The sequence below is a fragment of the Bidens hawaiensis genome, unplaced genomic scaffold, assembly GCF_021521415.1.
Source record: "Bidens hawaiensis isolate Kalapana, Puna unplaced genomic scaffold, B.hawaiensis_p1.1 tig00011152_1, whole genome shotgun sequence".
Lineage (NCBI taxonomy): Eukaryota > Viridiplantae > Streptophyta > Magnoliopsida > Asterales > Asteraceae > Bidens > Bidens hawaiensis.
The window spans coordinates 361,137-375,026 of record NW_027491864.1 but is presented as its reverse complement, the minus strand read 5'-3'; the positions used below and the strand labels follow the sequence as shown (position 1 = coordinate 375,026).

The window sequence follows — 13,890 nt, the reverse complement described above, 5'->3', positions numbered from 1 at the left end:
TCCCCTTGGGTGGGTGATTTTAGCATACAAAACAAACACACAAATGACAAATACAAGTCCTATTTATAGCTTAACATATTGTTTCTAGAATATTTCCTCCCCGTTGAAGCTAAACGTGTGCACCGAAGCTCTAGTCTTGTAACCGGATTTCACGCCCATATTAATTATTTTCTTGACCATAATATATTTAACGAGTTTCGTCATTTTGATATCATAAGTCACATTTTTTAGCCTTACATAAATATCTAATGCAACGTTTATAGGACCGTTAAAAATATGTGCATTGTGACAAATAATAAACTCATTTTAAACATTACAAATTATCAATGTAGAATAGTTTGCACATAGTTCCCTATTCCATGGTATTTTGAAATAGCGCGTCATGTATGCTAGTGCGAGCAACACATGACGGTTCTAACATCATAGTTCTACCACTACCACCCATCACCTGCCTCTCTCTTATTTGTTATATTTCTTTCCGAGGCCACATATTTCAACATATTGATATGATTTTTAAAACATTGATCTTGGGGTTCTGGAAGAGGACCTACTATGATATTCTCTATAGTTTGTAAGATACACTTAATTAGTTGAGGGTTTGAAAGATCTAGCGAGTGGGTCTTCGATTTATAGATAGATTTTGGCAAGTGGACCAACTACCTCATTTAATTTGTTCACCAACGCTTAAGAGTTGGACTTGCCAAGCGGAACATCTAACTCATTTATTTTACTCTGCATATATCATAAAAAAGAACATAGGTTATTAAAAATAACCATTGTAAATATTCATCAAAGAATATCGGTTATACGTCTAAATACAATTCTCTGTATTAGCGGGATTGTTAACGCAACTATTGTCTAGTTTTAGATGACCAGTCCCATTTTGTGACTATATATTGTCATCTGTGCTTGACCAAAACACTTTTAACTAACTTAAGTGATACATTAAGTCATTTTAGAACACATGAACCAGCACGAGACGATTCGAACATTGCGATCCACCTCTTCCAGACATATATATGTCCTCTTAAGAGTTATCATTCTAAGTGTCCAAAAATAAGGTGACATAATGAAATCAGTTCTATAAAGGATTCTGTAGTAGTTATTACAACATGCAAGGTTAGCTACTAAAAGAAATGTTTAATCCGATTTTACTTAGTTTCTCGTTTTATAAATTCTCAATAATATTTGACGTTTTTATTTCAATACACTATATTAAAAAGTCAGTATTAGCGCGAACCAATTTTAACTTTTAGTAAATCTTAATTTGTTAGTTTATAAGTTTGAAGAAGATATCCTCACCGAAAGACGCTAATGTCGCGCTTTATGTATTTTCTAAGAGTTATCATTTTTTTAACGGCAAAGTTGTAATACGATAGATACATTCATAAAACTGTCTATGTTAGGACCCAATGCCTCTCACTAAAGTCAGGAACCTCTATCAACTGAGCTAGCCCCACGTCCGAGAGTTGTCGTCACCGAGAATTACGTTGTAGTAGCAATCAAACATTAATGTTGGATTGCCTGCCACTTGTTAAAATTCATGACTGTAAATAGAGACGTCAATGGTCAACCTAAATGCCGTTCGAATTAATGCAGAGATAAATGAGTGGCCCAGGGATCAAAATATCCAACTGTATTATTATTATTATTATTATTATTATTATTTAAATATCAACAAAAAGAAATGCTAAATTAATAAGCCCAATCTAAAATCTCAAATTTCCAATGGGGGGAGCAGCCATACTTCTGTTTTCCTTACTATTTTATCACAAAATTTATGCTCTTGAACTAGACACAATTTCAGATTCAAGGTTTCTGACAGATGGAGACACGTTGGTCTCGGCTACCGGAGTTTTCGAACTCGTGTTTTTTCGGCCAGGTAGTTCGGAGGACAGGTATCTTGGTATACGATACAACAAAATATCTGAAAGAACTGTGGTTTGGGTTGCAAACAGAGACCACCCGCTTCTCATTGGATCACAACCCGAGTTAAAGATCACCGATCAAGGAATTCTAGGCCTCTTCGACAATAGCAGTTTGATTTGGTCATCTAACACAACCACATCAGGAAACACAACTGCAAGGCTTCTGGATAATGGAAATCTTGTTGTGATTGATCAGCAATTGAAGGTTATCTGGCAGAGTTTTGATTACCCAACCGATACTCATCTACCCGGCATGAAGTTAGGTAGAGATTCATTGAGGGGAATCACATGGCGTTTAACACCGTGGAAGAGTAACCAAGATCCAGCTCCAGGTGATTTTACGTGGGGTGCGGATACACTCGGTTATCCTGAAAACAAACTAAAACAAGGGGAATTGATTATATTCCGTGGTGGACCGTGGAGTAATGAACGATTTGTTGGGGATTCAGTATTTAGCAAGAGTTTAACTTTTACATATGATGTAATTGTTAATGAAAGTGAGGTGTCGTTCGCTTATAATCTTGAAGACAATTCTTTACTATCAAGAACCACCTTGAATTCTTCTAGGCATCTAGAAAGTTGGGCATGGGTAGAAGAAGGTAGAGGCTGGCAGCAGGTTGTGCAATTCCCTAGAAGTACCTGCGATACGTACAACATTTGTCATGCTTATGGAACTTGTAAAATTAATATGATCCAACAGTCATGTTCTTGCTTAGAAGCGAAAAGGTTTATTCCTAAAGACCAAAAGGCTTGGGACACTGCTGATTGGTCAGGTGGTTGTATTAGGCGAACACCGTTGGAATGCAAAAATGGATCAGACGGGTTCAACAAGTACTCAGTTGTAAAACTGCCAGACACAGAGAATACATGGTATAACATGAACATGACTTTGGAAGAATGTGGAGCAGAGTGCTTAAAGAATTGTTCTTGTATGGCTTATGCAAATCCGGAGAAGAATAGAAAGGTTTGCTTGCATTGGTTCAGTGACCTTCTAGACATCCAAGCGTTACCTGCAGGCAGCGACGGGGGTCTTGATATGTTTGTAAGGATGGCTTCGTCTGATTTAGGTAAATATGTGACCTCGAAGAGAATTAATTATGTATAGGCATTTTCATTTTTGTTTTATCGTTCCATGTTGGTAAATTATTTTTGTTGCTCTGCTAATGTTTGCAGATTCTGAATCAACTTCCAAAAAGAATGCAGGAGAAAACAATAAAATCATCTTAGCTGTAGTTATTCCGAGCGTTCTTCTCATTGGGCTGATGATCGCGACATGGTTGTGTTATGCACGGCGAAAAAGGAAACATACTAAACTAACAGGGGAAGGTAAGAAATTGCATAACTTAACCAGTAAACTTGTGCAATATAAAACTTTTAGTAGAGGTACTTTTGAACAGGTTATCCATGTGTTAAGTATATTTTTCATAATTTGTAGAGGAAATCTTTAATACTTCTAAAAGCCAAGCAGAAGACATGGAGCTACCATTATTTAGCTTCTCTACAATTGCTAATGCCACTGCCAATTTTTCACCTGACAATAAACTTGGAGAGGGTGGATTTGGACCAGTTTATAAGGTAGTTACTGTATGATCAGAGTAAATGTGAAGGATCATACAATTGAAAGTTCATTTGAAACATCTAATGTATAATTAATTTGCTTTGTTACTCCCTGTGCAAAGAAAATGTATCTATTCTATGACACTTATTAAAAAAGTATAATGGCAGTGAAAGTGGCCTTTGCAGTTTGTATAGCTATTCACATGTAAATGATAAATCTCCAGGGTACGCTAGAAGACGGGAAGGAGATTGCAGTTAAACGTCTCTCCAAGACTTCAACTCAAGGACTTGATGAGTTCAAGAACGAAGTCATATGCATTTCAAAACTTCAGCACCGAAATCTTGTGAAGCTTCATGGTTGTTGCATACAAGGAGATCATGAAAAGCTGTTGATCTATGAGTACATGCCAAATAAAAGCTTGGACTCATTTATATTTGGTAAGAATCATATCTACGCACTACATGAATTCCAGTTTTATATACATCGGTTTAAATTTTGGAGCGTCCACAGCAAGAAACTAAAAGTTACTAAACTAACGTTTTTGTCAGACAAAACTCAAAGCACGATTCTTGATTGGACAAAGCGTTTTGACATTATCAAAGGAATTGCACGAGGACTTCTTTACTTGCACCGAGATTCACGACTAAGAATCATCCATAGAGATCTTAAAGCTAGCAACATTTTACTAGACCAAGATATGAACCCCAAAATATCAGACTTTGGCTTAGCTAGAAGTTTTGGAGGAAACGAGACCCAAGCGAATACCGAAAGAGTTGTTGGCACATAGTAAGACATGGAACCGACCTTTCATTATTTTTTTCTTGGAAACATTAAAATTCTCATATAAAAGTTGGTTGCGTGCTTGTAGTGGCTACATGTCCCCTGAGTATGCACTAGATGGTATTTTCTCAATAAAGTCAGACGTATTTAGCTTTGGCGTGTTGGTGCTTGAGATCGTGAGTGGCAAGAGAAATAGAGGATTTATCCAACCTCAAAATGAAGATAATCTCATTGGACATGTATGTGCATACTCACACACTACACCTTTAATTTCCAAAATATTCATTAACTTATATATTTTACATTTTATTAAGGTATGGAGGCTCTATAGTGAAGGCAAGTCACTGAATTTAATCGATGAAAGTTGCACAGAATCCTGCAATCCTCCTGAAGTTTTAAGATCGATCAAAATTGGACTATTATGTGTTCAACAAAATGCGGTAGACAGACCGAACATGTCATCTGTAATTCTGATGCTCGGGAGTGACAGTGAATTGCCAGAACCTAAGCAGCCATCATTTTTCACAGAAAAGGAGCTACCTGTAGTAAACTACTCTTCAAGTAGTCACACAGAAGGTTCGAAGATCGATTTTACTATTACAGAGGTTAATGCTCGGTAGAAAACATAGTTTTCTATGGACCACATGACAATTGTCTCACATGTATTATTTGCAAGTGGCTGTCATAGTTGGGATGACCTTTATCATAAGGCATGAACATATATCGCCAGTACATTAGTTTGGTTTTCTTTTAAATTAAATTTACGTCTTGTAAAGGTGACTAAAAACTTGTTTAGTGGAAGAAGATTGCAGTGTTAATCTTAATCTTAAACATATATAAACGAAACTTTTATAGTGGAAGAAGATTGTAGTGTTAACCATATATAAACGAAACTTTTAAAAGTTCTCTGGTTACTTCCTACATTATCTCAAGCCATCATATCGTCTTATTTGTAAATTGAGGCTTCTCATACATTTAACCCGAATTCACGGATACGGGTCTCACCAAACCCAGAGAGACCTTAAATGAGTTATAACATCTCACTAAATTAAAAATTAATTTAATCAAATATTTGATATGAAAATCATATAAAATAGGAATTTACTAAAATTTAATATATTTTTTTTAAAAAAATATTATTTAAATTTTATAGTAGAAAAAAATAAGCGGGTCATGGGTCTCACTAAACTCAAATAGCTTTGAAACCGGGTTATAACATCTCATTTATTTGTGAAACTCTTACATTATTTAACCATAATTATACTATTAACTTTCTTAATAAATAAAATTAAAATTCCAAAAATATATAAATATTAAAAACGAATATTGTAAAACAACCCCGTAATATTATGGAAAAAAACTAGTGACTTATAAACAATTAAAATTGAACCATAAACCTAAATTTAAATAATAAACTAATCGAACTAACTTCAACTTAAACTTTATCTCTTTCTTTATCCTTTTTATCTTCTCTTTTTGGATCGGGATAAAGATTACGCCAACTTAAACATACCCTCTTGTTTGATCTTCTTCATCTATATTTAATTAATCTATATCATTTTTCATTTATATTTAGCCAGGTTTTAGACCGGGTTTCTGTTAATTCCAGTCACCAATCCCATACCCAGTTTTAAATTTATGTCTTATAAAGTCACAGCTGACCCATTATTCATCGGGTTTTACATGTTAAATTTCGAGCACACTCATTAGTTAAAAAAATATTGGTCAAGTACACTTTTTATACCATTACAAATATTTTATAGTTTCTACTTTATTTATATAAAATTGTTACAAATTAAATTATGATACCATTACAATTTTTTACACTTTTTTACCATTACAATTATTTTACAGTTTCTAATTTATTTATATAAAATTTTTACAACTTTGTATAAAAAATATCAATCAAGTACACTTTTTTTACCATTACAATTTTTTACCTGCCCTTGTGTGTTCCACGTTGCATTGCGTAGGTACCGGTTTCGGAAATTAAAAACAAATGCTTTCATATTTGGTTTTAAGTTGTTCAATGGCCATTCGAAATGCCTGTCCAAACAGTTCGTGTCTCAAATACTCAGGGTTAAATGACTTGACCTTTATCCATTCAAATTTTTTTTTGAATAAACCTCTATTATTATTATTAATATAAATTTATAAAAGAAAGCAACAAGAAGACAAAGAAAAAGAAAAAGTATAAGATTTCTGAACAATTACGCCATTTACTTATAGTGGTAAATCATCATTTTAAAAATTTTCACACAAAAGAATACAGAAAAGAATCTTAACAAAAGATTGATGTAATGTGTTACAAATGCCGGTCCAAACGATCCGTGTATTAAATATTGCAGGGTTAAATGAATGGACCTTTATTTTTAAAACAAAATTAAATATCACAAGGATATAACAATAGCATGCTAATTAAATCATCAATGGCTGGAGCAGCAACGCTTATGTTTTCCTTACTCTTTTTATACAGAAGCTACGCTGCTGAACTCGACACCATTTCAGTTTCAAAGTTTCTGACCGATGCAGACACGTTGGTCTCGGCTACTGGGATTTTCGAACTGGGATTTTTTCAACCAGGTAGCTCTGAGAATAGGTATCTTGGTATATGGTACAAGAACATCTCTGTTATCACGGTGGTTTGGGTTGCAAACAGAGACCGTCCGCTTCTTGGTGGATCACTGCCTGAGTTAAAGTTCTCTGATCAAGGAACTCTTGGCCTCTTCAACAATAGTAGCATGATTTGGTCATCTAACACAACAACATCAGGGAATGCCACGGCAAAGCTTCGTGACAACGGAAATCTAGTTTTGATTGATCAACAGGAGAAGGTTCTATGGCAAAGTTTTGATTACCCGACCGATACACTTCTACCAGGCATGAAGTTAGGGAGAAATTACTTGAAAGGCAAGGAATGGCATCTATCATCATGGAAGAGCAGTGAAGATCCAGCTCGAGGCGAATTGACGTGGGGGCCTGACACAGTAGGCTATCCTGAAAGCAAACTTAAACAAGGGGCGGCGATCCATTTTCGTGGTGGACCATGGAGAAATCGTCGGTTTAGTGGGATTTCTGTCTTCAGCAAGAACTTAACCTTTAGGTATGATGTGATTGTCAACCAAAGTGAGGTGTCTTTTGCTTATAATCTTGAAGACAATTCAATCTTATCAAGGGTCACCTTGAATGCTTCGGCACATCTAGAAAGTTGGGCGTGGGTAGACGATAGTAGAGGGTGGCAGCAGGCCGTGTCGTTTCCTAGAGATGCCTGTGATAAATACAACATGTGTAATGCTTATGGGATCTGCAGCCTTAATCAGGTCCAACAGTCTTGTAGTTGTTTGGATGAGAAAAGGTTTGTGCCAGAAAACCAAAAGGGCTGGGGCACAGCTGACTGGTCAGCTGGTTGTATTAGGCGAACACCGTTGGAATGCAAAGCTGGATCAGAAGGGTTTATCAAGTATTCTAACGTAAAATTGCCGGACACAAAGAACACACAGTTTAACATGAGCATGAATATTGAAGAATGTCAGAGAGAATGCTTAAAGAATTGTACATGTATGGCTTATACGAATCCAGATCCTAGCCTTGGAGGACGGGGCTGCTTGCTATGGTTTGATGACCTTCTGGACATCCGATTGCTACCGGAAGGTAGCGGCGCCGGTGGGGATATTTTTATAAGGATGGCTTCGTCTGAATTAGGTATTAATGCCTTGTTATATAACCCCCAACAGGTTCAAAATACAAGGCACTTTCTTCTTTCGGATTATGGTTCCATGCTTGCAAACTAATTTTATGCTTATTTGTGCAGATTCAAAATCAACTTTAAAAAATCAGGGAGGAGCAAATACTAAAGTCATCATACCTGTAATCATTGGGGGAGTTCTTCTGATAGGCTTCATCTCCACATGGTTATGTTATTCACGAAGAAAAAGAAATCCAGCCAGACCAACAAAGGAAGGTAAAAGTTACATTCACCAGTAGACTCGTGTAATTTAAACTTCGAATGTAAGTACTTTTGAAGAGATTATCCATGTCTTAAGTATATTTTTCGTGCTTTGTAGAGGAAATCATGAATGCTTCTAAAAGCCAAGCAGAAGACATGGAGCTACCATTATTTAGCTTCTCTACCATTGCTAATGCCACTGCCAATTTTTCAGTTGACAATAAACTTGGAGAAGGTGGATTTGGATCAGTTCATAAGGTAATTAGTGTATAAAAAAAATCTAAGGGATCAATAACACTGAAACTTCCGGTCCTTTCATAAGACAGGAAAATGAATCTGTTGAGTGTAAGCTTAGCATCTTAGCCTCTTTATCATGTTTAGGATATAGGCTATAGCCTCGTTGAGACCCTTGTCATTATAAGAGAGGTATTAACTCTTTTACAACTTTCCCAAAAATATTAATGACATTAACGGGTAAGGACCACGGTGGATAGAAAATTCAGACATTTGGTCCACCATAGTAATACAATTATAATTATTAAGATAAAGTTTGTAATTGGTTAAGTTTTTGCATCAAGCATGCAAATCTGCACACCATATAGATCAACCATTTAGTTAACTCTTTTACAACTTTCCCAAAAATATTTGATATGAAGTCACCTTTGCAGTTTAAATTGTTTTTCACGCTATAAATGGTAAATCTCAGGGTATGCTAGAAGATGGTAAAGTGATAGCAGTTAAACGTCTCTCCAAGAATTCAAGACAGGGAGTTGATGAGTTCAAAAATGAAGTGATATGCATTTCAAAACTTCAGCACCGAAATCTTGTGAAGCTTCTAGGCTATTGCATTAAGGGAGATGAAAAGTTGTTGATCTATGAGTACATGCCAAATAAAAGCTTGGACTATTTTATTTTTGGTAACATGCATATATAAAAATGACATAATTTCTATATAAAAATGACATAATTTCTAGTATTATGCAATGGTTTAAATTATAAAATTTTTCATCGCAAGAAACTAAAGATGACTAAACAAATATGTTGGCCAGACAAAATTCAAAGTGCGCTTCTTGATTGGACAAAGCGTATAAAGATCATCAAAGGAATTGCTCGAGGACTTGTTTACCTGCATCAAGATTCACGATTAAGAATCATCCATAGAGATCTTAAAGCTAGCAACGTTTTACTAGATCAGGACATGAATCCTAAGATATCCGACTTTGGATTAGCTCGAAGTTTTGGAGGAAACGAGACCCAAGCGAACACGGAAAGAGTTGTTGGCACATAGTAAGCCATGGAACTAACTATTTGTTCTTTCTTTTTTCTCTTAAAAACAATAGATATTTCTTATAAGCTTTGTGTTGCATGCTTCAAGTGGTTACATGTCTCCAGAGTATGCACTGGATGGCCTTTTCTCTATAAAGTCAGATGTATTTAGCTTTGGCGTCTTGGTGCTAGAGATTGTGAGTGGGAAGAGAAATAGAGGATTTATTGATCCTGAAAACGAAAATAGTCTTATCGGACATGTATGCTCACAACTTTCAAACTACATCTTCAATTTATTATGCAGAATAGTCATCTTGTCAAAGTACAACCTAATTACTTTTATATTACATTGTGTTAAGGTTTGGAGTCTCTATAATGAGGGCAGGTTTATGGAATTAATCGATGCTGGTTGTGTTGAATCACGCCATCCATCTGAAGTTCTAAGAATAATCAATGTAGGGTTATTATGCGTTCAACAAAATGCAGGAGACAGGCCAAACATGCCATCTGTAGTTCTTATGCTGGACGGCGAGGATGAATTGTTGCAACCTAAGAAGCCATCACTTTTCATGGGAACTGAGTTACCTGTTAGAAACTACTCCTCAAATGCTTTCACAGGTGGATGTACTTTTACAGACGTAGATCCTCGGTAGGAATTTTTTTTTTTCTTTCTATCAACCATGTAACATCATTGTTTCCCGGTTAGTATTTGCATGTGGGTGTTAATTTTGAGTTGTGTGTTTGAGGGAGTGTGTAGCAAACTGATATGTTTAGGAAAAGGACGGCATGATAATTGAACATATGACGAAATATTTTATAATATGCGTAACATAACTAGATAAATTTAACAGTTTGCGTTTTTGAACCTAGTATATGTGTCTTGAACCAGCACAAATGAAGGGAGACACCCTTTCAATTATTTGGTATCTTTCACAACCAGCTAATAACTTCTATATGTCACTAATTTGACACATAGTTACATAATTAAATACAAAGATGTAAGTTTATTAGTTCTAATTCAATCCCCTAAGCTAGACTTTAGTATGTGCCGAAATTGATAATAGCTTTCATTTTATAATGACAAACTAGACACGTATTTCCTTATTAGTTAGCCTTAATGCGTTATTCACTAATTAGCATAAATATAGCTAAATTTGGGCCAAATTTACTAGATCTTAGAAAGTATTTATAAAATTATTTAGATCAAGATATCCGTCGAAACGTGTGTGAGAAAGCTATCACAAATACACGTTACATTTATTTTTGTATGCAGACGTAACTTTGACATCAGAATCTTTTGGTAATTATATGATATTATGAACAAATGACGACCATTTCACATCTAGACGTCCACCTAAGACTTTTATCAACTTTTTTTCTAGTAACACTAATCAAGGTCATATATTTGTACGCAAAAAGATACTGTTTTGACTTGGCAACCCCAACTTTGTTTTTAAAGACTTTCTTAAAAGACTTTATGGTTTTAATAATAATAGAATAATAATATGGTATGTGGAGTGGACGAGTGGTTGATGACTTTTGTTAGGATTAGTGAAGGTCTTTAGATCGGGTTCGTTAGTTGACAATTAGAAGATAAAAGGGGGCGGCCTGGAGGATTGCTCATTTCGAGTTTTCTTGGCCCCTACTCTATCTATATATACCTAGTCATGTATTATAATCCTTTGTACCGTGCTTAATAAAATACCCTAGTTGCAGCCCATGGACATAGGTCGTCTTGACCGAACAACATAAAATCTCGTGTCTCTTATTTATTGCTTACGTTTGTGCGCGTGTGTTTTTGTTTCCGCTGCGTTCCAACTCTGATTAATACCTAACAAGTGGCATGCGAGCCGAAGGTTTGTTGAACACACGGTATTCTGAGACGAAGAATTTTTTTCGGATTTATAAATCCTATTCATAATACTTGCGATATTTTTTTCTTGGTGTGGCACGTTTTCCAAGGAGTTTAAGGTAGTTAATTTGCTAGTCAAAAATGTTTTTTTTCCGCTTTTGTCGTGACCAGTAAGCAAAAGAAAAGAAAGAAGCCATATAAAGAGAGATGCGGTAGCCGACCTGACAATATAACATAAGAAAAAAAGTTCTAGCGCTCGGTCTGTAAAGCAAGATGGCAGGGCCGGTAGAGTTCTCTACTTAACCAAGAAGAAGTGGAGTATACGAAGCTCCTTCGACTAATCAGTGATCCCTGGGCCTACCTAACACAGATGTCCCTGAAATAGGGGATTGGTTGAGACTGAATTGGGTGAGATCGAAGCAATCACAGCTAGAAAGATCCAACATTCAACGCGTCAGTATAAAGAGTGTATAACTGCTCTCTTTAAAACGAGCCATGAGCCCCTCGCCTTGAAAGAATTCACACACGGCCACCAGCTTTCCCAAAATAAGGGCTTAGAAGGGAGCTGAACCGTTTATCTCTATGAAATTATGGACTATAAAGTGGCCTCAAACTTTTTCTTTTTCATAGCGATACGCTCTAAAAACAATTTGGGTTTTATTTGTGTTTGTGTGTGGCTTGTTTGACGCAACAGAGAGAGAGGAAAAATCTTTTTTTGTTCTCAAGTGTTTAGGGTTTTTTTTGTCAAACCCTTGAAGACGTTATCATTTATCACTAGAGTTACGCTGCCACCGTCAATCAAAGGGAAGCACGGGTGTTCGCTGCTCTAGTTGCCAATTCAGATTCAAATATTTACGCTTGTTCACCATCGTGAATCGTGTTCAACCTCAACCATTTTTTAGCCAACATCAGAAGAGACAAGAGACAAGTGTATTTGTTCTTGTTTCCTGTTTAAAGTTCTGTTTATTAGGGTTTGTTTGTTTCGGTTTGGGTGCTTCAAGTATCAGGTTTGTTATTCAGGTTTTCTTTGGTTGTGTGGGTCAGGTGTTTGTTGACAGGAGTTTCAGGTTGCAAGAGAGGACATCGGGTGTCGGGTTAGAGTTTCTTTAATTGGTTTTTTCCGTGTTTTCTCATTTGCGATGTCTGAAGACGGGAAGGTTCAAATCGACACTGATTTTGCATGGTGGAAAATGCAAATAGAGGCGTTACTTGGGGAACATGATTTGGATATGGTATTGGAGGAAAAGCCGGATAAAATAGATCGAGCCGAATAAGCAATTTGGAACTCAAAGGCAAGAAGGCTGGAGGTAAAATTACATTGACTTTGATGACGAGCGTTGCATTTAATATTATGAAAGAAACCACGACTCGTGGTATGATGACAACTCTGTCAAATATGTAAGAAAACCCGTCTGCAACCAATAAAGTGTTCTTGATGAGGGAATTGTTTATGACGAGGATGCACGAGGGAAGTTCAGTCACGAGTCACATTCATGATTTCAACTCAATTATGTCCAGGTTAGCTTCTGTGGGCATGAAGTTGGATAATGAGACTCAAGTTGTTATATTGTTATCTTTTTTTGCCTGAGAATTGGTCTGGAAATGTAACGACCACTAATATTTCCATGGGGGCCGATGGTTTGGCATTTGTGGGGGTCCGAGACATTGTGTTAGGTGAAGACGTTCGCTGGAAAAGAATGAGTGGCAGATCATCTTCTAATATGCTTTATGCTGGTAGGGGAAGGAAAAATAACATGAGCAATGAGAGTTGGGGGAGGAGTTCGTCTAGAATTCGGAAAAATGTGAAGTGCTAGAGGTGTAATGAAGTTGGACATAATAAGAGTGATTGTCCAAATAGATTACAAGTAAAGGCTGTTGAGGTGAACACTGCTAAACAGGTTAATGAAGGCGTTAGTGACAACGAGACATTATTTTTTAGTTTTGACAGCATGGCAGACTCTTGGGTCATGGATTCCGGATCTTCATTTCACGCTAAGCACAGCGGTGAGACGATGGTGAATCTAACGGTTGATAACTTTGGGAATGTACGTATTGCTAGTGGTGATGTTCTTGACGTTACACGCATGGGGGATATTAATTTGGTAACTCCATTAGGAATCGTTTGGAACTTGAAGAATGTTAGGGTTATTCCATCGTTGAAGAGAAGGCTTATCTCTGTTAGTCAACTGGATGAACTAGGCATCAAAGTAAAGTTCGGTGGAGGTAAATGGAAGGTAACTAAAGGTAGTCTGGTAATTGCTCGTGGAAACAGACGTGGTTCATTGTACATGGTGGAAGTATATACTAGGGGAAGTATGATCGTCTCTCAAAACAAAGTCGGGTTCGCTGAGTGTAAGGAGCAAAATAAGGTTCAATTTGTAAGAGTGGAGCTTGGTGCCAAGGTGATTCAAGCTGAGCGGGGTTGGAGGTCTAAAACAGGACAGGGGTTTGGTGACAGCGGGAGCACAGGTTGTGTTCCAGAAACATTTACAAAATAACGTTGGGTTTTGAATATCGTTATTCCGATCGATAAAATCTCTCCTAGGGAACTCTTGCTGAA

General features: G+C 36.5%; 2 protein-coding genes across 3 annotated transcripts; both read left to right on the top strand.

The window, feature by feature from the left end:
- The first annotated feature begins 1,706 nt into the window (after positions 1 to 1,706).
- On the top strand, positions 1,707 to 5,012 carry LOC143537256 (G-type lectin S-receptor-like serine/threonine-protein kinase At4g27290). The gene is made up of 7 exons (XM_077031068.1): positions 1,707 to 2,995; positions 3,102 to 3,254; positions 3,364 to 3,503; positions 3,710 to 3,923; positions 4,035 to 4,272; positions 4,355 to 4,505; positions 4,581 to 5,012. The coding sequence occupies exons 1-7, from the start codon at positions 1,729 to 1,731 to the stop codon at positions 4,884 to 4,886; spliced, it is 2,469 nt and encodes an 822-aa protein (XP_076887183.1). The 5' UTR covers positions 1,707 to 1,728; the 3' UTR covers positions 4,887 to 5,012.
- Positions 5,013 to 6,692: 1,680 nt separating this feature from the next.
- LOC143537255 (G-type lectin S-receptor-like serine/threonine-protein kinase At4g27290) lies at positions 6,693 to 10,423 on the top strand. 2 transcript variants are annotated; one of them, XM_077031067.1, is made up of 7 exons: positions 6,693 to 7,968; positions 8,078 to 8,227; positions 8,331 to 8,470; positions 8,919 to 9,129; positions 9,262 to 9,499; positions 9,588 to 9,738; positions 9,838 to 10,423. In XM_077031067.1, the coding sequence occupies exons 1-7, from the start codon at positions 6,696 to 6,698 to the stop codon at positions 10,129 to 10,131; spliced, it is 2,457 nt and encodes an 818-aa protein (XP_076887182.1). In that variant the 5' UTR covers positions 6,693 to 6,695; the 3' UTR covers positions 10,132 to 10,423. The 2 variants fall into 2 exon arrangements, with proteins under 2 accessions (XP_076887182.1, XP_076887181.1); XM_077031066.1 differs by having other exon boundaries at positions 9,588 to 10,423.
- Positions 10,424 to 13,890: the final 3,467 nt, after the last annotated feature.